The sequence below is a fragment of the Quercus suber genome, unplaced genomic scaffold (assembly GCF_002906115.3).
Source record: "Quercus suber isolate HL8 unplaced genomic scaffold, Cork oak 2.0 scaffold_5, whole genome shotgun sequence".
In the NCBI taxonomy this organism is placed as follows: domain Eukaryota; kingdom Viridiplantae; phylum Streptophyta; class Magnoliopsida; order Fagales; family Fagaceae; genus Quercus; species Quercus suber.
Window position 1 is genome coordinate 1,296,716 of NW_027069471.1, and position 24,314 is coordinate 1,321,029.

General features: G+C 38.6%; 3 protein-coding genes across 3 annotated transcripts; 2 read left to right on the forward strand and 1 right to left on the reverse strand.

Annotated features, from left to right (window-relative positions):
• Window positions 1–195: 195 nt before the first annotated feature.
• On the reverse strand, window positions 196–4,044 carry LOC112017913 (transcription termination factor MTERF4, chloroplastic). Its single transcript, XM_024050367.2, has 3 exons — window positions 3,908–4,044; window positions 3,737–3,819; window positions 196–2,126 (listed from the first exon to the last, which is right to left on the reverse strand). Exon 3 carries the CDS (start codon window positions 2,096–2,098, stop codon window positions 524–526), a length of 1,575 nt encoding a protein of 524 aa, XP_023906135.1. The 5' UTR covers window positions 2,099–2,126; window positions 3,737–3,819; window positions 3,908–4,044; the 3' UTR covers window positions 196–523.
• Window positions 4,045–9,330: 5,286 nt separating this feature from the next.
• Window positions 9,331–10,931, forward strand: LOC136067165 (uncharacterized). The gene is made up of 2 exons (XM_065772656.1): window positions 9,331–9,655; window positions 9,746–10,931. The coding sequence occupies exons 1-2, from the start codon at window positions 9,341–9,343 to the stop codon at window positions 10,532–10,534; spliced, it is 1,104 nt and encodes a 367-aa protein (XP_065628728.1). The 5' UTR covers window positions 9,331–9,340; the 3' UTR covers window positions 10,535–10,931.
• Window positions 10,932–14,780: 3,849 nt separating this feature from the next.
• Window positions 14,781–20,472, forward strand: LOC112017901 (uncharacterized). The gene is made up of 8 exons (XM_065771993.1): window positions 14,781–15,040; window positions 15,934–15,999; window positions 16,794–16,912; window positions 17,584–17,688; window positions 17,965–18,002; window positions 19,495–19,642; window positions 19,728–19,884; window positions 20,095–20,472. Exons 2-8 carry the CDS (start codon window positions 15,987–15,989, stop codon window positions 20,184–20,186), a joined length of 672 nt encoding a protein of 223 aa, XP_065628065.1. The 5' UTR covers window positions 14,781–15,040; window positions 15,934–15,986; the 3' UTR covers window positions 20,187–20,472.
• The last annotated feature ends 3,842 nt before the right edge of the window (window positions 20,473–24,314 follow it).

A 24,314-nucleotide genomic window follows, 5' to 3' on the forward strand; every position in this document is an offset into this window, starting at 1 on the left:
TAGTTGACACATCCTAGTGTTTTAGGATCTAGTTCAACTTTCTACAAAATTGAACCATTGCCATGTAGCATTCATCTTCACTTTGAAGAAAACAACTTACTGCGTTTTCAACTTTGGACCATCCACAGACCCTCCTCTGTCAATCTGCAAGCCTATCCTTAACTTGATTTCATTTTTATTTATTTTACAGCAATGTTGACCAAAGCATTAAGGCTATATTATCAGTTTTCAAGCACTGAGAGTTAACTAAATCAGTTATGCTTTACCAAGTGTCTATATGCCAGGCCTCAGACAGCATATTTAGACAACAGCCTTAAAAAAGGACCTAAGAAGAAAATGTAAGCACCAGACTGATCCATTACATCTAAGTACACAGATAAAATTTAAAAAAACTTTCTGAAATACTATAAGTAAAGAATTTTACCATTTAACTATTGCATCTAAACTGTCTACCCGAAGATCCAGAATGAGAAAAGCCAAGATATTCCACTGCAGACCATTGGCTGAAGCTGACTCCTGATTTTTATACATAATCATCATCACTGTCATCATCATAATCAGAAGCTGACTCATTGTTCCTTGGTTCCATTAGTGTATTCATGTCAAATGATGGCTCCGTTTCCATCTCCTCCATGTCAATAGTATCATAGCTCAACCGCTCCTCAAACTTGTTATCAGAGCAATTAAGAAGCCATGCAAGAGAACACTTTAAGCCCTTCTTGGCAATTATCCTATGCCTTGGTTTTATGGTAGACTCCAGGCCATAAGTAAAGAATGCAGGGAAAATAACCAAGTCATCCAAAGGCCTTTTCATCACCATTTGGAAGTAATCAAAGTTAAGTTTCATAATGTCAAGATTCAAAGCAAGCAATTGGGGACACCCCACGACCATCTTCCTAACTTGTTGCAAGGAGAATCCACAATTCTTTAGAAAATCCACATGCTTTATCACAGGTGCTTTACTGAGGCTAATAACCTGTGGCATCTTCTCAACAACTCTGCCAAAATCCTCAGGACCAATATCAATAATTGAATTGAGCAAACTCTGTTGACTGAGAAGCTTTGGCTTCAAGTCAAGTCCTATAATCTCAGGATACTGTGCTACTACAGAAGGAAGTAATGTTTTTCTAACATGAAACTCCAAAAGAAATTCAACATTGGGTTTTACCCTCTCCTTCAATCCAAAGCCCAGGATGTGAGGCCGCTTCTCTATCAGTCTAGCCACAGCCAATCTTGGAATGCCCAAGCTCTCCAGGTACTCCACAAAAGGTTTGATCACCCTGCCTACACGCATGCCTAAAATCTCAGGGTATCTAGTTAATACCCCTCCAATTTCTCTTCTTGCCACCCCAATTCCAACCAAATATGCCACTGATGTACTCATGGTCCCCTCAAGCTTGAATCCCAACACTTCTGGATATCTCTCAAGAACCCGAGGAATATCAGTGGGCTTGATATCCATTCCTTGAAGATACTTGACCACTGGAGCAAGGTCAACAACAACACTAGCATGGAGAACTTGTGGATATCTTCTCAAGAACTCAGTGAAAGTGGATTTCCTAACTCCCAATTTTCCAAGATAATCAAGAACAGGAATCATATTTTTCTTTACACTACAGCCAAGAACAAGTGGATAGTTGTTAATGTCTTCAATTGTAAGCCCTAATGTGTGAAGAAAATCCACACGCTCCCTCATAACCTCAGCTGTCACAGGAAGCTCCAAACCATCAAGCTCATCAGGAACGATGCCAATTTCCCTCAAGAACTCATAAACCCTGGCACGATTTGCTGCTTTCTCATTCCTCATTTCTGATAAACTAGGACGACTATATAGGGATGAGGAACCTCCTTGTTTCCGACCCAAACGAACAGCATCTGGCTTGGACTTTGATGAACCCACAGAACCCGATGCAAATGTTCTATCAGCTACAGAGTACTGACATTTTGTAATTAACCCTATTCCTCTCTTGTGGTCACCCAGTACCTTTAGAATTGATAAGGAAGTCAACTTGGGTTTAAGGAGAGTAAGAACAGGTAACTCTGAATGTACAAGCCAAAAACCAGGTTTTGTGATGCCAGCATAGCTTCTAACCGTCATACTTCAAAAGTTTGAAGTATCAGTGCATCTGAAAAGAGACAATACATAAATCAATGGTTAAAGCTGATGCTCTTGACACACTAAATAAGTTATTTTAACAAACCAAGTATGCTAATTACTATGATCAGAAAAACCACACACTCACACACACACACACACACACACAAAAAGGCAAGGGAATAAAATCTTGCAGTATAACGGTACAAACAATATTAGGGAAGTTGTGTGAAATGCTCGCGATATGCTAATTTCCTAAACGATGGCATCAGAATAAACAATAAAGCTCAAAACCACTTTCTATCATAAGTTCCATTCCCTGTGTCATTAAACCAAAAAATCAATCTGGCTTAGCTCCTTACCCAGTTGAGGTTCAAGAAGACAAAACCTACACATGTTTGACTAAAGCTTCATGCTTCATTTTTTTTTTTATTGGTGTGTGAGTCTTAAAAGTCAAAGCCAACAACCTCACCCTCAACTTTGCTCTTACAAGGGGAGAAGGTGCCACTTGAGCTAAAGCTTGATGGAACTATTCCTTAATTTCTGATTTCTACAATGGAATCAAAGCCAAACACACAACAAGCAAAAGTCTAAAAAACAAAACCAATATATGAACCAAAACTGTCATTTTATAACATGAACATAATATAGACCAAGTACACAATCAATTCACAAACTTTTACAAAGAATACAAAAATCAATCATTTAGAGAGGCAATGTATGCAAAAAAAACATTGATGAGAGAACTTCCCACGGCAGCTAAGGTCACATTTAAAAAAAAAAAAAAAAAATTCACTGCCGGCTCCCAATCACAACATAATTAATGGCTGTTATGCAATTTAAATTTACCCATATCATATTAAATTTACCAATAAGGTTTGAACTCATAAGAGGATGCAACAATTGATAACTAGGGAGGGCTAATGGCATGTATCGAATGCATATTTTACATGTATGCTTTAAAACAACTAACGGTATCTTAGGATATTGGGTACTATAGGTGGGTATTTTATAGAGTACCGTTTATGAAAGACTCAGCATCTATTAAAGTAACCAAACATGTGCAAATTTCCTCCACTTTCAAACAGCAAGATCCAAATTTCTTCCATGTTTGTACTTCAAATTTAAATTGTATACACTTAACCCCCCAAAAAAAATTCTATATAATTTATTATTCCAATTCATTGAATCCAGTTAATTATTACTTAGAAGTTAGTCATCGTCCTTCAAAACAATTTTAGCTACAGCAGAATGCTATGAAGTTAAAACATGATCATTCTAGACAACAGAAATATGAGAAAAGAGACAGTGTGTTGTTATTGTTCCACAGATAAATTCCATTCAACCAATTTAAACCCCAAGAGTCAGAGAAAAAATTTTTGTATATTTATTGACAAGAATCTATTCAAGACCCAAGAAAGCATTTCAACGAACAGATTGTAGGCAATAACAAAACTCCACAATAGCATACAACTGGGGTTTTGCATAGCTCAAAAGCAAGGGCAACACTCAATTACCAGCCAAACTACAAATACCCAGTTGAGAAAAGTCGGTAAGAATTCAGATAATGTTCAAAATTTTACAAAGCAAAAGTGATAAGTGAGAGATAGTGACAAAAATTAAGCAAAGTAAAATACTGACCTGTGACTCTGTGAATGCTTGGAACAGAGAAGAGAAGGCCGAGAAAGCTGAAGATGACGCAGAGGAAGCCACAATCTCAAGCTCTGATATACATGTTACACACAGTAAGAACTAAGAAGGCACCATATAAGCCTAGGAAATGACAGCTTTCCAAAAAAACCAATGCCTTACTTTTTGGTGAGAGAGAGGCTGTTGAATGAGGTTGTTTTTGCGCGAAGGTAGACTTACTAGTCACTAGTTAGCTTTATCCATTCCTTTTGAAACGAATGACACCCCAACTCATTGGATTCCACCAAGTAATAATTTGGTGCGCGTTGGAACTAACTTCACATATTTAAAGGAATAGTCAGATACTAAAAAATGTCTGAATATTTTTGTTCATCAACATAGAATTACATATATTTTGCAAGTCATCAAATGATAAATGCTTTCTTAAATATTCGGCTTGGTAAAATTTAATACACAGGTTTCAAAATGAATCCAAGTATAATTATCTTAATAATTCTAAATAGGGATGACAATTAGGTAAGATGAGGTCACATGTCTTAGAGCATCCGCAGTAGATTTGTTAAATGTGCCAAATACTAAATATTTGGCACACCAAACACCAAAAACTCACTTTTATTAGATGTTCCAAATCTTATAAAATTTGCAACATTCTACAGTATCCTCACAAATTTGCCACAGTACGGACATATGCGGCATATGCTTTTATTATTTTTTTTATTCCTCTTTCTCTCTCATCCATGCCAACGCCAACGCTGATGATCACTTCCACACCGATCTCTCTCGAGCAATGGTTTTTTTTTTTTTTTTTTAAACGCCAACGCTGATGATCACTTCCACACCGATCTCTCTCGAGCAATGGTTTTTTTTTTTTTTTTTTTGGCTGTGGTTTGATGGATAGGTTGGGCAATGGGTGGGTTTAGATGGTGATGTGTGGGTTCAAATTGTGTTGGCTGGGTTCAGTTTCGATGGAAGTGGGTGGGTTCGGAGGGGCTAGGCTATGGGTTTGGATGGATGGGTCGGCAGTGGGTGGGTATGGGTCTGTTGTGTTGGTCGTTGAAGCTTTTGTGGTTGGAAGTAATGTTGGTGTCGATGACGGCGATGACGAGGTCAGAGTCTAGGTTAATGGCGATGAAGATGGTGGGTTTGGAGTCTGGGTTGACTTGGATTATGAAGGTTTTGGGTTTGGAAGTGGGTGTGGGTGAGGGTGTGGAGGCGGTGGGTTTGTCAAGGTTTGTGGTTGAGGAGGTGGTGGTGGTGGGGCTTCCGATTTGGTGTTGGTGGGCTATGGGTTTGTTTTGAATTGTGTTTTGGGTTGTGGATGAAAATGGTGGTTGTGTGGTGGTGGCTGTTGGTTGTTGGCAGCAGTGTGGTGGCTGTTGATTGTGTTTGATGAGTTGTAAATATTATTTTAATGTATATAATTAAATGATAAAATATCTAATAAATGAGATGTTGTAAAATGATGTGGTAAAATAATAAAGTAGGCCTTTGATGTGGCAAAATTGCATAAATTATGCCACAGCTGCTGTGGATGCTCTTATCTTTGTTTTGGCCTTATGGGTAAGTGAAAGGCAGGTCAAGTTTGGTGCAAGTTAAAAATGTGCTGTTAATCCTAATGAGAATGATGAGATAAAGAAAAACTAGTATTTTAAAAATGATAATAAAAGATGTAAAGAAAACTATATATTATAACTAGGATATTTATTTCATATTTATAAATAATTAAATACATACTCAAGGCAAGCCGGGGTGAATAAAACCCATCCTATCCCATCACCTCTTTGGGTTGAGAAAATTCAAATAACGTAGGGTGGGTTAAACAAAGTGGGAGGTTTTGCCATTTCCAAATTTAAAGGAGCTTAATCCGTTTTTGCAAGTCATTTTTATTAAGGGTAAAACTTTGTTAAAGTAATTTTGGTATTTCTAATTAAATTCAAACATGTGACTACATTGAAATTAATTGTCTTTGGGAAAAAAAAAAAAAAAAACATTGTATGCATTTCATTAGTTTTTTATATATTTGGTATGCATTTCGTTTGTTATTAATGCTTAATAGTTAATACAACTATGTGTTTGAATTTAATTAGGAAATCTTATACACTATCTTTTTCTTTTCCTTTCTTTATTGAGGAAAATGCCAACTCAACAAACTTAGTTAATACTTAAAAAATCAGAAACATAACAATTATAAAGATCTAGTGGAACAGACTCCATCCAAACTTGTAACAAAAAAGAAAACCCCAAATAGAATCCTGGGGAAATAGTTTTGATAACCTCCCTAATGAGATAGTTTTGAACATTTTGGCACAATAAGATACGTGCGAGGGATAAAAAGTGAAAGGCAGTGATGAGAATGTTGAGGGTAGGAGGAGTTTATGAGTTTATTCGAAGTGGACTAAAATGAACAGAATTGATTAAGGTGGAGACAAATGGACCAAATGGATTGACTAAGACCAAAATGGACTGAATATAACCAAAGTGGATAGAATGGACCGAATACGACTGAAGTGGTCCTAATGGATCGAATAAGACCAAAGTGGTATAGAACTAAAATCGAATATGACCAAATTGGATCGAAGTGGATAGAATGGACCAATGTGGACCGAATATGATCGAGTTGGACCGAATAGAACTAGAGTAGACTGAATAGGACATGTGAACTAAAGAGAAGCGAAGTGGACTAAATAGGACCAATTAAGACTGAAATGGCTCGAATAGACCAAAATGCTAGGTTGGTGTGACTTAAAAGGAGTTTAGCAACAATAAATGCTACACTTAAGCTTTTTTTTAAGAGATAATTTTAACCTATAACGTTTACTTTTGATAATTACTTATTAAGTCCCAAATCTCTTATTCAATGACAATAGATTTTATTAGTTAAGTTAACTGGAATCTACTACACTTAAGTTTCTAGATATACTAGTTTTTGTCCCATGCAAATTTCTTCTTATTTTACAATTCATAATTATTAGTCTTTAGACACCAAAGTTTTTTTTATTTTTTATTTATATGTATTTCGTAAGAAAAATAAAAAAGTATTATCAAAGAGTTTGAATTTTATTGCATTTTTTTACTTATGCTACTCCCTTTATATTTTTATTTTTTACATATATGTTACGTGTATGATTCCATTTCAATACGCTAGATTTTTATTAATAAGTAAATTAGACCATATAATAAAATATAAAGTTGTAGGGACTCAATTTGCGTTTGACCCTGAGTACAAATGGGTTTTCAGCCCAATCAAGCCCAAACAATAAATTTGTAAAGAGTAGGTTAAAGGTTTAGGCGCTGACCGTCGTTCACCAAGCATGAACTCTCTTTTATAAAGGAAAATACTTAGAGTTTATTTACAACTGGGGGGATGCTCCTCGGCCCGTGGAGCCCCTTTTCTTCTCTTTTCCACCCCCCCCTCTTTTACTTTACTTGCTTTTCTTATATAGTTTTCATCTTCCTATCTCATTCTTCCATCTGTTGATCATCCATTCGCCTCTCTTCTGGCCGTCCGTCTCATCAAAGGCCTTATCAGTACTCAAGTGGTTCACTCTGATCAACGTTGCCCTGCTAAGGGGTTATATCCCCATTAATACGGCCAGAAGGGTTAGGTGAATGCATTAAGTGTGAGGGTGACAGCTTACTTTGGGCCTAGTCTTTCCCAAAAATCATCCTTGTCATGCCAAGGATGAGGAGGTCCTCGGCGTGGATTGGAAAAAGAGGCTTTCCCCAATTTAGCCTGGAATGGTCAGCATTCCTCGGCGTGGGCCTTGGGCCTGCTACACGATGGGCCGAGGCTATTAGGCCCACGGGCCCCACAATAGCCTTTCAAAACCCTGCTGCACGTTCCCTCGGACGGGGAGGAGGGTTTTGATACCTGCGGGCCCTCTAGACGAGTCGCCCCACTTTGGTTCGTGTCAATGCTGGCGACTTTTCGACTACCCGATGCGCGTTTTTGGCGTTTCAAGACTTAATATGTGCCCACATTAAATTTTGGCGGCACCACGTTTCCCACTTTCAACGGTATGATGGTAATTGTTCGGTGGGGATCTCCTGCTTTTATGGGCAAGCGGTTACATTTGGGGAACCTAAGGGAGAGTATAAGTACCTCTTTGAACCGCCTGGTTTCCTCATTTTCGCGCTTACAATTATTGATGCGTATGATTTGAATCTGGTTCAACTTGCACACTACCTGAAGAGCATCGTTATACTTCTGTAAGTCTTCTTCTTCCAGTGACTCCCAAATTTTCCTTGGTTCTATCCCTTCTTTTCTTCTTCTGGAATTTTTAGTTGTCCTTGGGGGGATGGGTAAGTTTAAGAAGTTGGTTGAGTCCGATGAGATGATGAACAAATTCATCGTAGACTATGGGATACCCAATAATGTGAGTCTGAAGTACTGTGAAGAAGGGGAGTGGTACATTAGGAGGAGAGAGGGTGAAGTCGTGATCCCGATAGTCGCTTTCGTAGAGGGAGGGATGAGAATCCCTATGAGGCCAGTGACTCTCAATTACCTTAGGCATTTCCGCCTGGCTCCTACTCGGTGTGCCGTGAATGTATTTAGGATATTAGGGTGTGTAAATACCCTGAATGAGAAAATGTGGCTGAGACTGACTCACCACGATGTGAACTGGTGCTACAACCTTCATCACCTGAGGGGTAAGACGTACTATATGAAGACAAGGGACGATAGGGTTCGTCTCATCCAGTGTCTTCCTGATTCCAATAAGGGGTTGACCCAAGATTTCCTCATAGTGTCGGGGGAGTGGCACAATGGTTTTCATTGCCCAACAGTAGAGGGGGAGCCAGGTAGGGTATCCGAAGTAAGAGACAATCTAGGTTTCAGTATTTTCAAGTTTTATAACTGTATATCCGATTTGGTTGATTAACCATAGGAGTTTCACTTTTCTTTTCGCAGATCCGCACGCCTTTGCACGTCATTTCCACCTGGTTAACAAAGCGGATTTGGAAACCGTTCTTAGGTCGGACCTTTTCCTGAACGAAACTGATAACCAGGTCAGAGCTGCTCATCAAATCCTCGGATGCGACCCAGCTCAGAAATCATTCCCAGTCCCGAAGCACGTAATTAGAGCTCGTGACCCTCGGCTTACGCAGATTACCGTGGTGGAGGACGGTTTTGCATTTTCCGAGGGGTCTTATATACCTGAAGGCATTCCGCTAGCAGGTCCCTCCTCATCCCAACAAGTAACGGTGGCCGAGGAAGGACTATCTAAGAAGGCAAGGGAGGTGGTTGAACTGAGTTCTTCTGAGGACGAATATAGTGTGTTCAACCTAGCTGATCAGTCCGAGGATCCCTCTGGTGATCTAGGAGACCCTCATTTGTCCGAAGCCGATCTCCAGTCCCTAAGAGTTGGTACTCAGGCTGAGATGGGTTTAAAAAGACAACCCCAAACCAATCTTCTTGACCTGCTCGAAGGCGGTTCCAAGAAGGGTGTACCGGAAGAGTCGCAGCCCCAGCCCCCAGCACCTCCGCCCCAGATTTTAACTGTACAAACCAGGTCATCCTCTGTCCCCATAGTATCAGACCCCCAGACCGAGTCTCATGACCCGAAAAGGAAGAGACTTTCCAAGGGTAAGGAGCCAATGGATGGGAGCAAATCCCATTCCCCGCCCGAGGAGGGTAGGTTTCGCAGGCCTCCGAAGCAACTGAAGCTCGGTGATCAACGGAAGAGTAAGAAGGCCATCCAGCAGTCCGAGGCTCAAGCCTGGCTGCCCGCTGCCATGCTCCATGATCAGCCCCTGATGGATAACGCGTCGATGCGGGAATCTCAAGGAGCCGAGGGGGCTCTTGTAGCCGAGGCCCTGGAGAAATCTCTTCTTCTTCCCACTGACATGGCCGAGCTAAGAAATATGAGTGGGGTAGAGGTTGTCCTCGACCTTAAGAAGTATCTAGGAATGGTGGGTCCTTTGGCACCTATTCACTTTATTCAAAGTTTGTCACTTAATACCTTCCTTTCTCTTTACGGAGTTACTTGTTTTTATTGGCAGGCTATCCAGGCCCTTTTCAGGTTAGGCGAGGAGGTCGATGACCATAGCAATGCCTTAGCGCAAGAGCGTGACAAGTTCTTGGAGGCTGCCAATACTCTCAAGAGATCTGAGGCCGACCTAAAAAAGGCGACCGAGGATCTGGAAGAGATGACGAAGGCCAGGGATACTGCTGTCTCCGACCTAGCCGTGGCCAGGAAGCAAGCTGAGGATCAAACTAATCGCTTGCAAGACGTTGAGGGTCAATTACAGACTGCCAAAGAGAACATTACCTATATGAAGGGAAAGTTGACCGCGGCAATCCATGAGAAAGGTGTTGCCGAGTATGCCAGGGACGAGGCTGTGAGAGCCAAAGACGAGGCGATATTTGCAAAAATAGACGCTGAGCGCTCTGTAGAACAGGCAGAGGAGGATGCTTTCGCAGATGGGGTGGCTAAGACTGAAGCCACCCTTCGGGCTCAAGTTCCTGCAGTGTGCAGGCATTACTGTTCTCAGACCTGGCATGAAGCCCTCAACCAAGCAGGGGTTGATGTCTCATCTGATCTTAGGAGGGAGGACAGGGTATATTACCCTATTGCCATTCGCGAGGTTGCACCTGCTGCTCCCGAGGAGGGATCCTCATTACCAGCGGTTGAGAGTCACGATAAGACCGCCGAGGATACACCGTTAACTGACCAACCATCCGAGGAGGTTGAGCCCCAGAGAGCGTTGGGGGAAGTTATACCCGAGGGTCAGGGAATACCACAAGACGTGGCAAGTCCTCCGGCGGACCTTTCGAGACCAAGCCCTTAGGCCTTGGCCAAAGCCTTTTGATTTACTTATTGACTTAATTTGCCTACTGAGTCAAGGAGACTAGTATACGACATAGGATAAATTTGTTTATTTTCTCTTTTATCTCATTTTGTTTCTTGCCTCAGTGGCGTTGTAAGGGAGTTGTATACTTTCCGTTTGAACTGAATACTTAATACTTCGCTTCCAACTAATGATATTTTCTTTTGTTTGCTTTACTATTGTATTCTGCTTAATATTCGTATTCTATTCTGGAGTTAGCCTCATGAAACCATCTGTTATCCTTCAAATATAAATCTAAAGACCGTATTATAGCTTGACTCTAAGTAACGCTTTGGTTTTTCTTCAGATAGTTATTTTCTCCATGGGTTCGAGTCCGAGGACCATGCAATACCCTGGTTATGCCTAGTACTTCTATTTTTCTATAAGTATCTAGTTTTCCATAGGTTTGGGTCCGAGGACCATGCAATACCTTGGTTCTGTCTAGTACTTCCATTTTTCTATAAGTATCTAGTTTTCCATAGGTTTGGGTCCGAGGACCATGCAATACCTTGGTTCTGTCTAGTACTTCTATTTTTCTATAAGTATCTAGTTTTCCATAGGTTTGGGTCCGAGGACCATGCAATACCTTGGTTCTGTCTAGTACTTCTATTTTTCTATAAGTATCTAGTTTTCCATAGGTTTGGGTCCGAGGACCATGCAATACCTTGGTTCTGTCTAGTACTTCTATTTTTCTATAAGTATCTAGTTTTCCATAGGTTTGGGTCCGAGGACCATGCAATACCTTGGTTCTGTCTAGTACTTCTATTTTTCTATAAGTATCTAGTTTTCCATAGGTTTGGGTCCGAGGACCATGCAATACCTTGGTTCTGTCTAGTACTTCTATTTTTCTATAAGTATCTAGTTTTCCATAGGTTTGGGTCCGAGGACCATGCAATACCTTGGTTCTGTCTACCACTTCTATTTTTCTGTAAGTATCTAGTTTCCCCATAGGTTTGAGTCCGAGGACCATGCAATACCTTGGTTCTGTCTAGTACCCAGGTATAATGGTGTGAATATTTTTACCATAGGCTTGGGTCCGAGGACCATGCAATACCTTAGTTCTGTTTACCACTTCTATTTTTCTGTAAGTATCTAATTTCCCCATAGGTTTGAGTCCGAGGACCATGCAATACCTTGGTTTTGTCTAGTACTTCTATTTTTCTGTAAGTATCTAGTTTCCCCATAGGTTTGAGTCTGAGGACAATGCAATACCTTGGTTCTGTCTAGCACCCAAGTATAATGGTGTGAATAGTTTTACCATAGGCTTGGGTCCGAGGACCATGCAATACCTTGGTTCTGTCTACCACTTCTATTTTTCTGTAAGCATCTAGTTTCCCCATAGGTTTGAGTCCGAGTACCATGCAATACCTTGATTTTGTCTACCCAGGTATAATTGTGTGAATAGTTTTATCATAGGCTTGGGTCCGAGGACCATACAATACCTTGGTTCTGTCTACCACTTCTATTTTTCTGTAAATAGAGGTTTGTCCTCGGACCGCTTTACTGGAGATGATTCCTCCTTGGGTCAGATTATGATCTTTACACGTGGCGTTGATCTCGCCTCCAGCTCGAGACCCCATCTTTTTCATTTATGAAGCGCCCATTGTCCGTTCGTGTTCTGCGCTTGACGCTTCGGTGCGCGAAACGCGCCTTCATTAATGTCCTCGTGAATTAACACGAGTCCAACGATCTACGGTCTCCTTGGAAATTGGTAGCTTCATTATTAGCCCAGCTGATAATTCTCTTTTCGAACTCTGCATGAATGAATTCTCACCAACCCCCATCCCCTATATAAGGTGAGGAGATAGTTTCTCCATAATCCATGAACTTCCCAACACAAACAGAAAAGACACATCCTTTCAGCTTCCCAATCCCTTTTAATAACCCCGCCGGAATTGTGACTGGAGTTGGCAAATATGAGGCGGCTTTGGGCGGGTGTGAGGACATCCGTGCCAAGAGCCATTATAGCCGCAGCCCCCACTGGGCTTCCGGTGCGGCAGAATCTTGGCGTAACCCCGATGGCGCCATATAATGTGGCCCGGAGGGATGTTGTTAGAGTACCTAACGTCTCTCCTCGGAGCGCACCCCCGACGAAGAAGACGTGCGAGTTCACCTCATGGGCGGTGCTCGAGTGTTGCCGTCTCCAACAGCCAACACTCGTGAGGATTGGAGAGAATCAAGGGAACATCATGGGGGAAGGTATCTCGGAGCCCCTGCATCTGCTCCTCTCTTTGTTCCAGCTCCGCCGCGCCGAGAAGGGAGTCGTCTGTGGCCTGGAAACATGATGGCCCTCCCCTTTCCCTGCCTTTTGTGTCAAGCTCTCCCATTCTCTTTATACCAATAAAGGGACGGCTTGACACTTCCCACCGGCTAGCTTTTTTAGGGCGGCTCCACCTGGGCCTCTGATTGTAGAAATAGCTGGTAGGATTAGCTTGTAAATTTGTTCGTGAAACACACCTGCCTGAGCCTCTGATTGTAATTTGTACTGTTTCTATTTATGAAATAATAATATCAAGATTTCTCTTTTCGCTGTCGAATCTTTTATTTTTTTTTTCTTCAACCTACTGTAAAACGACCACTCAGAACAATCGCCTGGTGCGCCGGCCAGCACCCTAATCCTTCCCACAGACGGCGCCAATTGTAGGGACTCAATTTGCGTTTGACCCTGAGTACAAATGGGTTTTCAGCCCAATCAAGCCCAAACAATAAATTTGTAGAGAGTGGGTTAAAGGTTTAGGCGCTGGCCGTCGTTCACCAAGCATGAACTCTCTTTTATAAAGGAAAATACTTAGAGTTTATTTACAACTAGGGGGATGCTCCTCGGCCCGTGGCCAAGGAGCCCCTTTTCTTCTCTTTTCCCCCCCTCTTTTACTTTACTTGCTTTTCTTATATAGTCTTCATCTTCCTATCTCCTTCTTCCATCTGTTGATCATCCATTCGCCTCTCTTCTGGCCGTCCGTCCCATCAGAGGCCTTATCAGTACTCAAGTGGTTCACTCTGATCAACGTTGCCCTGCTAAGGGGTTATATCCCCATTAATGCGGCCAGAGGGGTTAGGTGAATGCATTAAGTGTGAGGGTGACAGCTTACTTTGGGTCTGGTCTTTCCCAAAAATCATCCTTGTCATGCCGAGGATGAGGAGGTCCTCGGCGTGGACTGGGAAAAGAGGCTTTCCCCAATTTAGCCTGGAATGGTCAGTATTCCTCGGCGTGGGCCTTAGGCCTGCTACACGATGGGCCGAGGCTATCAGGCCCACGTGCCCTACAAAAGTTAATCTATTTTTTATTAATAAGTAAATTGGACCATATAATAAAAATATTAAGTTAATCTATAGTCTACTTATTCAATATTTTAAAACCAAATGGGTTGAAAAAAGAACTACTCAACTTTGCCAATGGTCTTTTGTATTAAATTTTAGTTTTATAATATTTAAAAAAAAAAAAAAACATTTTTGTCAACATAATTTTGTGAATTTCACAACTTCCAAATGACAAAATAAATAAAATTTCATAATTTGATAATAAAAAAATGATATTTCTCCAAATAAAATTTTCTTAATTGTATATAGGGCTCTTCAAATCAATCGCCCACCTGCCCGAACCCAACCTAGAACCAATCGATCCCGCAGTCGGACTCGGGTCTTGACATCAAAAACCTAATGTCGATAGGTCGGTTTCGAATCTCTTCCTCTAAAACCCGTGAAACCCGACCCGTATGAAGACCATTAACTCTAGCTATTTTTTTCCCAAATTTTCGGCCACTTTTTCACTTAAATCTATCGATTTCTAGAACAATAAACATTGGATCTGGCTAAGCCAATGATTTCTCCTCACGATTTGGCAGAAATCTCACCGGATTCGACGAAATCTCACCAAATCTTAGATAGATCTGGCAAGATCTTTGCTAGATCTCTGCAGATTCTAATGATTATCGGTTTCACCTGAAACTGACAGTTATTTACCAGCAACTTGAACCAACGAACCCGTTACTATTACAGGTCAATTGTGGGTTGGAAAACCACTCACTCGATCTTGTGCGGGTCAGTTGCGGGTTGGGCAAAAACTTAACCCACCCGACCAATAGACAACTCTAATTGTATATATATTTTTTAAGAAAAATTTTATTTATTTAATTATGATACAATTGATGGATCCGATCCGACCCATTACCAGGACCAGGCAAACAACATCCGTGAGGTTCTACTTTTTATTAAACGGATGCTTAATTATTACTAAACCCCACGTTCTCTAGTTTCCTCTTTCACCTTGGACTCGGAATCGAGTCTACAATAAATCTTTGTTTTTGTTTTCGTTTTCAACATAAATTTTCGCATATTTTGACCAAGTTCTCTCTCTGCGTCTTTCTCTATTTCTAAGCCCATCGAAGGATTAGGGTTTTGCTGCACAAAATTTCGAATTTCCACCCAAAAAAAAAAACAATTCTTTCGAATTTCTCGGCATCTTCTCAGGTGTTTCATCAACTTTCATCTCAGCTTTTTGAATTCCGATTATTTCGATTTCTCTTATTTTTCATATAAACGAGCAGAGATTTGTACTGTAAAGTGTAAACTCTACATCGTTGACAAATCCTTGTAAGCCAATCAATTTTGTTGTATTGATCATATGAGATTGATAGAGTTTATGAATTTATTCAAATTTTTTTGGAAGTATTATTCCTGTTTGCTTGCTTAGAAATTGTGGGCTTTGACTGGAATTTTTTTTTTACCTATATGCTTATTTTGATTGCCATAGACTCATAGGTATATTATGAATTGGGTTTGTGTTATGGGTATGTATTAATGTCTATCCTGATATAGTTTGCAATCAGAATATGTTGTTTGTGTGATTATCAGCTAGAATACCCAGTGTGTACTTGTTGATTTGTGAATAAAATTTATTACTTATATATATATATAAAAGCAATTAGAATTTGTTGCTGGGATTGCTGCTGCGGTATGATTAAGTGTATTACATATGGGTCTTCCATTTATATGTGTGGTTGTTGCCCTCTTTCGGTTTTTTCATTACGTAGTAAAGTCCATGAAGTTGATTGGTTTTAATTACATAGTACTATGTCCATACTGCGGAACACGTCATAGACATGTATGCAGCCTTGTCCATGTCCAACACAGACACACACAGGTTTTTCTTTGCTTTTTAAGGACCTAATTAAATACTGTGATACCAATTTTTGGATCAAAAAAGCTTCTTGGTTATAAGTTGATAATTCCTCAGTTAATGGTTATGCTGAAAAAGTATTTTAAGTCATTTCTGCCAAGTTGATGATAGTGTATTATTGTTAACAGCTATGTGGAATTCATTTTTAATTATTTTTCTAATGTTTACATCTCTTTGTATGTAGAATCACTCTTTGCAAGATCGTAACTATTTTTCTTTTGAGAAAGTGACAACAAGATGGAGGACTGGGGTAATTCTTTCTTTTCTGACTTCTAATTATGCCTGCCATTTATAACTTATAAGTAACTGAAGAAATCAATTGATGAGAGAAAAAGTTAGTGTCCCCCATATATGCAGGAATTGTACCAGAGAAACTACAAAGATAATCTAAAGTTACATACATCTAGAAATTCCTCCAAACTTGAAAAAGAGGACCGCTTAGCAGCTATAGTCTGTAACGAAAGTCTAGTGAATGTGACTTCCTATTACATAGTGCTGTTATTCTGCTACATATAGTCCACTACAATAGTTTCTTATCTCAGGCCCAAGCATTAAAATCTCAATGAATTCAAACATTCCAGCTCTGTGTATCCCCTTCTATCTGACTAACCAAAACCTGACTAACCAAAACTGAATACATTGATGCACTAAGAAGCATGGACACGATAAGGGTCACAAGACATGGTGACTTAGCAGTTATCAAATCTAAATCATTTAGGTCATGGTACAGTGAGATGGCAATCAAATAATTAAGAAATACATGTATTTAGATATATTCTATATATTTTGAAGCATATTTTAGGTTTTAAAAATAATAGTATCCATCAAAATAATTAAAGAAGGGATGTAAAGAATTTGCATGCATTAACTGCAACAATAGTCAGTGTTGTTTTCTAGCAATTGTGGGCATAATATTGGTGAAGTTATTTCTAATTTTTCCTTTATAATATCTTTAGGTTTATTTTATGTTTTCTTTTCTTTTCTGTTGGAGTCTGCTATATAAATTTACAAAGGCATATGCTCTATCTTTTTTTGCCCCTCCAGAGGATGAGCAGATTCCACCTATCCCTACAAAGGAGCAGCCTAAAAATAACTGGGATGATGAAGATGTGGACGATGATGGTGTGAAGGAATCATGGGAGGATGAAGATGAACCTACGCCGGTATGGTTGATGATTTAAATGCAATCTCTTAGACCCTTAGTATTTTCTTTCTTACCACACTTGTTGATTGGAATAGAGGGCCACATATTAATTGGTTGATTCATTAGTTAAATAATGAGGCATTTGTTGCATTTGTATTATTTGTTCTGAATTGAACAATTTCTAGAACCACTGAGAATATTATTTGTATTCAGATCCTGTTTATTGACCTTTCTATTTGATCAGTTCAATTAAAAAAAAAAAAATACAAAATTTCTTGAAAATTGTTTTGCTATTTTTGAGTTTGGTTTTTGGAGGTAGTAGATGGTTGTCCCTAGTGGTCTGGCCCATCTGGGGCAAACCAATAAGTCCAACTAACATGGACCTTAACAAAAAGATGTAAATGTTTTCTTTCAGTGGTCCATTGTGGTGATTGCATAATTTCTCCCCTGCACATGTTGTTAATTGTTCTTTTTGTACTAAAAGTTGTTTTAGTTTGGTGATTTTCCAGAGTATTATTTATTTCACTGTCAACTTGTTGGATACATATGTTTTAATGGAACATGGATTAGAGTTTGCTATTATGCAGTTGTGGTCTTAAGAACTCTGTTATATGGAATGACATACCTCATGTTTATGGTGGTCGCTTTGTTTATATAATGCAAAATCTATTGTCTATATGTGATTACCAGCCACCTGAAACTAAACCTCCAGTTGAAAAAGCTCCAAAGAAAGTGAAAGCTGCTGAAAAGAAAGGAAAAACTGTTGAAGTAGTAAAAGAAGAGCCACTAGATCCTGTAGCTGAGAAACTTCGCCAACAACGGTAAAAGTTTAATTACTTCTTACTGCTAACAGTGGATTTATTTTCTTCTTTTGCATAATAAATTAGTTGTAGGCATGTCTATGTCTTATCTGATGAATGGTAAATGATTTCCAGATAACCCTTGAAATTATGGGGCAGCAATAAATATGATTTTTTACACTATCTGTCTTGAGCAGCATAATGTGTTATAGTTACATTTCTTTTTTGAGCTGAAAAGAAAGGAAAAACTGTTGAAGTAGTAAAAGAAGAGCCACTAGATCCTGTAGCTGAGAAACTTCGCCAACAACGGTAAAAGTTTAATTACTTCTTACTGCTAACAGTGGATTTATTTTCTTCTTTTGCATAATAAATTAGTTGTAGGCATGTCTATGTCTTATCTGATGAATGGTAAATGATTTCCAGATAACCCTTGAAATTATGGGGCAGCAATAAATATGATTTTTTACACTATCTGTCTTGAGCAGCATAATGTGTTATAGTTACATTTCTTTTTTGCAATGCTAGTCTCAGATTGTTGGTAACTGGTGATGCAAGTTGGTTTCTCTCATTACACTGCAACCTGCAAGTCTTATGAACCAACAGCTTCAAGTTGGATTCTCCTGTGCACGATAAAATTGATAATATCTAGAAAACAATTAACTGAAACTGCATCAATTGAGGTTTTGTTAAGTTTGAAGCTAAGTTTACAGCTGAACTGACCCTTATTTGAGCTGATTTCCCTAGCTCGATTGATGATTTTGTAGATATTCATGTGTGAGCATTGAAGGCAATGTTGATGGTTTGACATGTCTATGTGTTAGGGCCTTGGGTTTGGTGGTGTGCTCCCTCCAAGACTAAGGTTTGAATCCCCTTGGGTGCAAACAATTTCTAGGGGCCATGTTGCCCCATTGGCGAAGCCAATGACTTACCTGATCCATGTGATGTGGGTGCATTACATTGGGCCGGTCGCCTGGGGTTTAAGGGGTAAAAAGGCAAGATGCTCTGCATGGTCTCCAGGTTTCCTTGTCATCAAAATAAAATTTCCTGCTAGGTTAGCTTAAATTTTATGAACTAAGAGGCTCGAAGAGAAAATAATAATTGTCCAATGCTGACGTATATATACTGATTTGAATTTTTCTTCACTTGTCAATAATACAAATGGACTTTGACTGAATTTTTTTCTCCAAATTACTTGGTATATGAGCTAAAATACTCCTTACCATCAATGTACTTGTTCCTGCTTTAGACCATAATTAAAACCTAAACCCAGTTCTTTGTCAATGCCTAAAGAATAACTTTAAAAAACCTTAAGCAAAATGAGATCACTATGCTGCTTAGCAAATAAAAATAAAAATTAGACCACTAAACTGGACAAAGAACAAAGTTGATAGCCCAGATCTTAAGTGCTTTTGTCTGTGTTTGGCATCCAGACGTGTTCCCCAACGACCTTGTTTGTTATTCTGATCATAGCGCGTAGTTGATGGTGGATGTTGCCCATAGTTTTGAACAGTTTGCTTGGTAAGTTTTTGCATCATGCTGTAGGATGCACATTGTTCTGTTTTAAATTATGGGTTTGCCTGCATTTGTTTTTCTACAAAAGTTTGTTCGGGAGCAAAATCATTGAAAAACAAATGCAAATTATGATTTATTAAAATGGAATGATCCCTGCAAATTTGGAAGTTGTGTATTTGTCTTAATAGACAATTTGTGTGGAGGCTTGTAAAAACTTAATAATAGGCACATTTTATTTGTTTTTGGTATACTGAGAGGATGTTTACTGCAACTATATAGTCCATGACAGGCTGGTGGAAGAAGCAGATTATAAATCTACTAAAGAACTATTTGGTGAGAGAGGAGATGAGAAGACTCTTGATAATTTTATTCCCAAATCAGAAAGTGATTTCTTGGAATATGCTGAGCTCGTATCAAATAAGCTGAGACCATTTGAGGTGTGTTATATTGTCTTCCTCTGTTTTGACCACAGGTCAAGTGAATTTCTAACTTTGTTAATATATATGTGCTTCTCTGATACAGAAAAGTTACCATTATATTACCTTACTCAAGGCTGTAATGAGACTGTCAATGACTACTTTGAAAGCAGCAGATGCAAAAGATGTTGCATCTTCTGTCTCGGCAATTGCAAATGAAAAGCTAAAAGCAGAAAAGGAAGCAAATGCTGGTAAAAAGAAAGGTATCTTTTTGTATACTTTGACTTCCTGTATACTTAAAAGAGGATCCCACACGGGTCTGTAAATCCGTTGTGATGGATGGTCATTGACATATGTATCTTATGAAATTATCTCTCCATTGTTTCAGTTGGTGTCCTCAATTGTTCTGAAATGAGGAATTTATCAATAACTTATCAATTGGTGTTTCTCAATTGTTTTTCCTTGCCTTGCAGGCTCTAAGAAAAAGCAGCTCCTTGTTGACAAGCCAGATGATGATATTGCCGTTACTTCCTATGATGCTCTTGATGACTATGATTTCATGTGAGTGTTTTGTTCCGGTCAGAAATGGGATTTTGCTTTTAAAACATTGAAGAAGGGATAAGTTCCTCCGGCGTCCCCGTCAAATATTCACGAGTGTTATTGCTGTATTTGTTGAATAAGAGATTGTGGCAGATTGCCTTCCTATATTTTATGTTCAATTTTGCTAGTTTTGGATACTAGTAGATCAACATTTGTCTGCTTATATTATATGTTGTGTTTGCCTGAGTCATTGAAAAATTTGTGACCTTGTCGAAAGTAAAATTACTAGTTATTGAGATTTTTTTATTTAAGTCCTTCTACATTGCATTATCAAATATTTTAGATTGGATAAATGTGATGCACGTTTGAAGGGTCGCAAATAATAATGAATGGAAAAATTAGAAAAATAAAATGCCAACAGGATCTTTATTGACATGCCTGGTAAATAGCCACTGGTTAAACCCTATGCAAAATATCATAGTTGCTTTTATAATCAAAGGATAGATAGTTATACTTATAATAATAATAATAATAATAATAAAATTTATCAAAAAGCAGACACCATGAGTTTGAATCTATTAAAAAAATAAATAATTTTTTTTTCTTAAAAAAATTGCTATTTAATTATATTTTCTTCTTATATCCTTTATGCTGGCAAGATTTGATGATGATCATAAATGAAAACAATTTTTATATATAAAAATTTTAAAATTTAAAGATGAATATAAATCCACCATTTGCTTACATTTCCTTCTTATATTTTTATACTTGCAAAATTTTAATACGATCTCTTCTCTGTATAGATTCTCATTGTTGACAACCTTGCCACAACGTTGTCGAGCTATAAGAGCTAAGGTTACATGTATTGTGCTTCAAAATTAATTATATTTCTCATTCTTTTTATAGGATTTGTTTATTTGCTTGTTTTTATTCTCATTTTGTTGTTACTTGTTTCATGAAGGAATTTGAGTGGTTTTCATTTTTGAATTTAGAAATAACTGATAGGAAATTGGGAATTATTTATGCATGTTTCATTGTTGTCAGTTTGTTTATTGTTGTGGGAATCAATTTCTTTACATTGTCGTTTGTTTCATCAAGGAACAAAGTGGATTCAAAGGGTGTTTTAGATCGAGAAGTTACAAAAAATTATGGGTTAAAGACTTCAAAATTAATCCGATTACCAATTTGAGCATGATTGTCTACCTAAAAATGAACAACAAACAGTTTCACTTGATTTGTGAGTTGGTATTGGATGCGAGTGTTTGCCACCTGAATGGACCAGGTTAAGTGCTGGTTTGATCCTTAGTTTGAGCTTAATCGACTTGTGATTACACATACATTTGATGTTTCTCATATTGCAATTCATGTTCATATATATATATATATAGAGAGAGAGAGAGAGAGAGAGAGAGAGAGACTTGAGTTAGGGCAAATCGACAATAAAATCCATTCCCACACTTCCCCTCTTTAAAGCGGGGAAAACCTATGTGAGACTTTTTCACATCCATAATCCAAGAGAGATATATATATATTATGGTTCAAATTTTCTAGACACATCCTATACACTTAGTTATAAAATTATGATACCATCCCAAACACACACACATCTCTCACTCTCTCCCCTTGTCACTCACTTATGCCTCCACCTCATCTCCTATGGTTTCCATACCTAATTTTTATCATATACATTTGTATAGTTGAGTTGCTCCAAATCAATAGATCCATTTGAAGCATGAGCATCACATCTAAACCGATACCTTTTCTATTAGTTCTTACGTATTAATTAATATTAATAAATATAATAACAAAAGTCTTATAATTTATTTGTCCAAAACCTATGCTTATGTCATATTGTAATTGGTACACAGTAAAATTTTTATCCATAATATATTTATTTAATAATAATATCGCCTCCCATACAAGCTATGAAAAGAATCTTCTCAAAAAAAAAAAAAAGTGAAAAAAAAATATTATTCAAAAAAACAAAGAAGTAAAATTCATTGAATATTGTATCAAAAAAAAAAAAAAAAATCATTGAATATTATATGAATGCAGGTAAACCCAAATTGAAGACAAACACCGTACTACTGTTCTAGACTATAGTCTTTGGTCTCTCTCTCTCTCTATCTCTGTTGCCAGCTTTGGAGCACCACTATATAAGGATCGCCCAAACGACGACGACCAGTGTCTCAATCATTTCATTCACTCTTTCATTTCTTTTAAACACTTCCCAAATTCCAAATCTTCCATCACCATTTCCGTCCCAAAAATTTTCACACAAATTTCCAAGATTCAAAATACACCTTTTTATTTTCTATTTTTTTTTTTAATATTCAAAATTCTTAAATACACACAGACCACAAAACCTTTTTTTTTTTTTTTTTTTTTTTTATCCCTAACCACGGGTTGTGACCGTGGTGTAAACATGGGCTGTTTACCTTTGTTGGCAATGGAACTAGAGGACTCCGAACTGCGGTTGGAAAACTTCGAACCTGTCCTGAGATGCTGAAATTCTATTTTCTTGGATAAGGTTACAGCCTCATTCAAAGTATATAGGGTTTGTAAGGATACCTGATCTCGAATGGAAACTCGTAACCCGTGTACAAATCTGGATATCCGTTGATCTTCAGTTTCCTCTAAATCATTGCGATTCGCCAACCTGTCAAACTCCTCCATGTACTCATTAACTGTCCGAGTACCCTGCCTGCAATCCTGGTACTGTCTGAACAACTCCTGCTGGTAATCGGGTGGTAAGAACCGATTTGCCATTAACCTTTTCATCCTCCTCCATGACCGTATTGGAAGCTTTCGTTCCCGAGTACGGTTTAATTGAACACGATCCCACCAGGCAGATGCTCCTCCCTTCAATTTGTAGGCCACCAAACACACCTGTTTGTCTTCTGCTGTACCCATATAGTCGAAAAACTTTTCAACCTCACTGACCCAATCTAGATACTCTTCAATGGAGACATTACCATTAAAAGATGGTAACTCTATTTTCATCCGATAGTCCCTCTGCTCCTGATAATCTCGACCATTATCCCTTACGGGACCACGATGATTTCCAAGGACTCTCTCTGCATACTCCTCATCTTCACTATCTTCTTCGTTGTAGTCTTGCTGCCTGTTCCGGTTTGGACCACGATAGGGAGGGCCACGCACTCGGTTATCACGTTGCTCTTCATCAACGTGATTAGGGTTTCGGTTAAGCAAAGTGGCAAGTGCTGCTTGAATCTGGTCCAGAGTCTGTTGGGTAGAATCACGAAATTGTTGATTTTCATCACGAAAATCAAGGAACTCAGCCCTAGTGAGGACTGGGTTATTGACGTCGTCACCTCCGTCATTGTTATGGTGGTCACCGTCTCGCCGGTTAGCCATCAGACCAGGGTAAATCAAGGCTCTGATACCAACTGATGTCGTAGAAGCCTGAAGAAGAGCACACATAATGCTCTCTTGATGGAACAGAAACTAAACTGTTAGTTCCTGGTAGTAAACCTCGAATCCATGAGGGGTTTCCCTGAATCCACAAGGAGATAAAAAAACTGGAATCCACCAGAAGAGAAAATTGACAAAATGTCTGTGTTTATTGATAATAGTCTATTTTGCCTCTGACGGCTACAAAACATATAAATACTGAGCAAAAACGTTTAAAACCCTAATTCGCACTAATTAAGCGATTAGGTGACAAAATTACCGAATTTTACCAAAAATGGCAAAATTGAGTTAAACGCAGAATCATAAACTACTGACCTTAAGGGTCGTTCCAAAACAAACGGGACCTTATTCTGACTTTTAAACTAAAAGTTATTAAGGAAAAACAAATAATACTATAAATAGCAAAAACACTGTTTTCGGGGCCTTAACGAAGGAATTTGCCTAAAATTTGGCGACGTTCATGGCATTTGCATGAATCTGGATCAGAACGCCATTTCCCTTCAACCTGCCAAATTTCATGCAATTCCGACACTGTTACCTCTGATGGCCACTACTGGCACCCCCCACTGGCACCCCCCTTTGATCTTGCGTTGTGACTTCCTGCGCCCTTGTTGCTCTAAGAAGGCATGTGCTGTCTGTTCTACATCAGATGATGATGATTATTTTGACATAATTCGCATGCATTTTTTTTTAAAAAATATTTGGCCGTAGTTTTAGT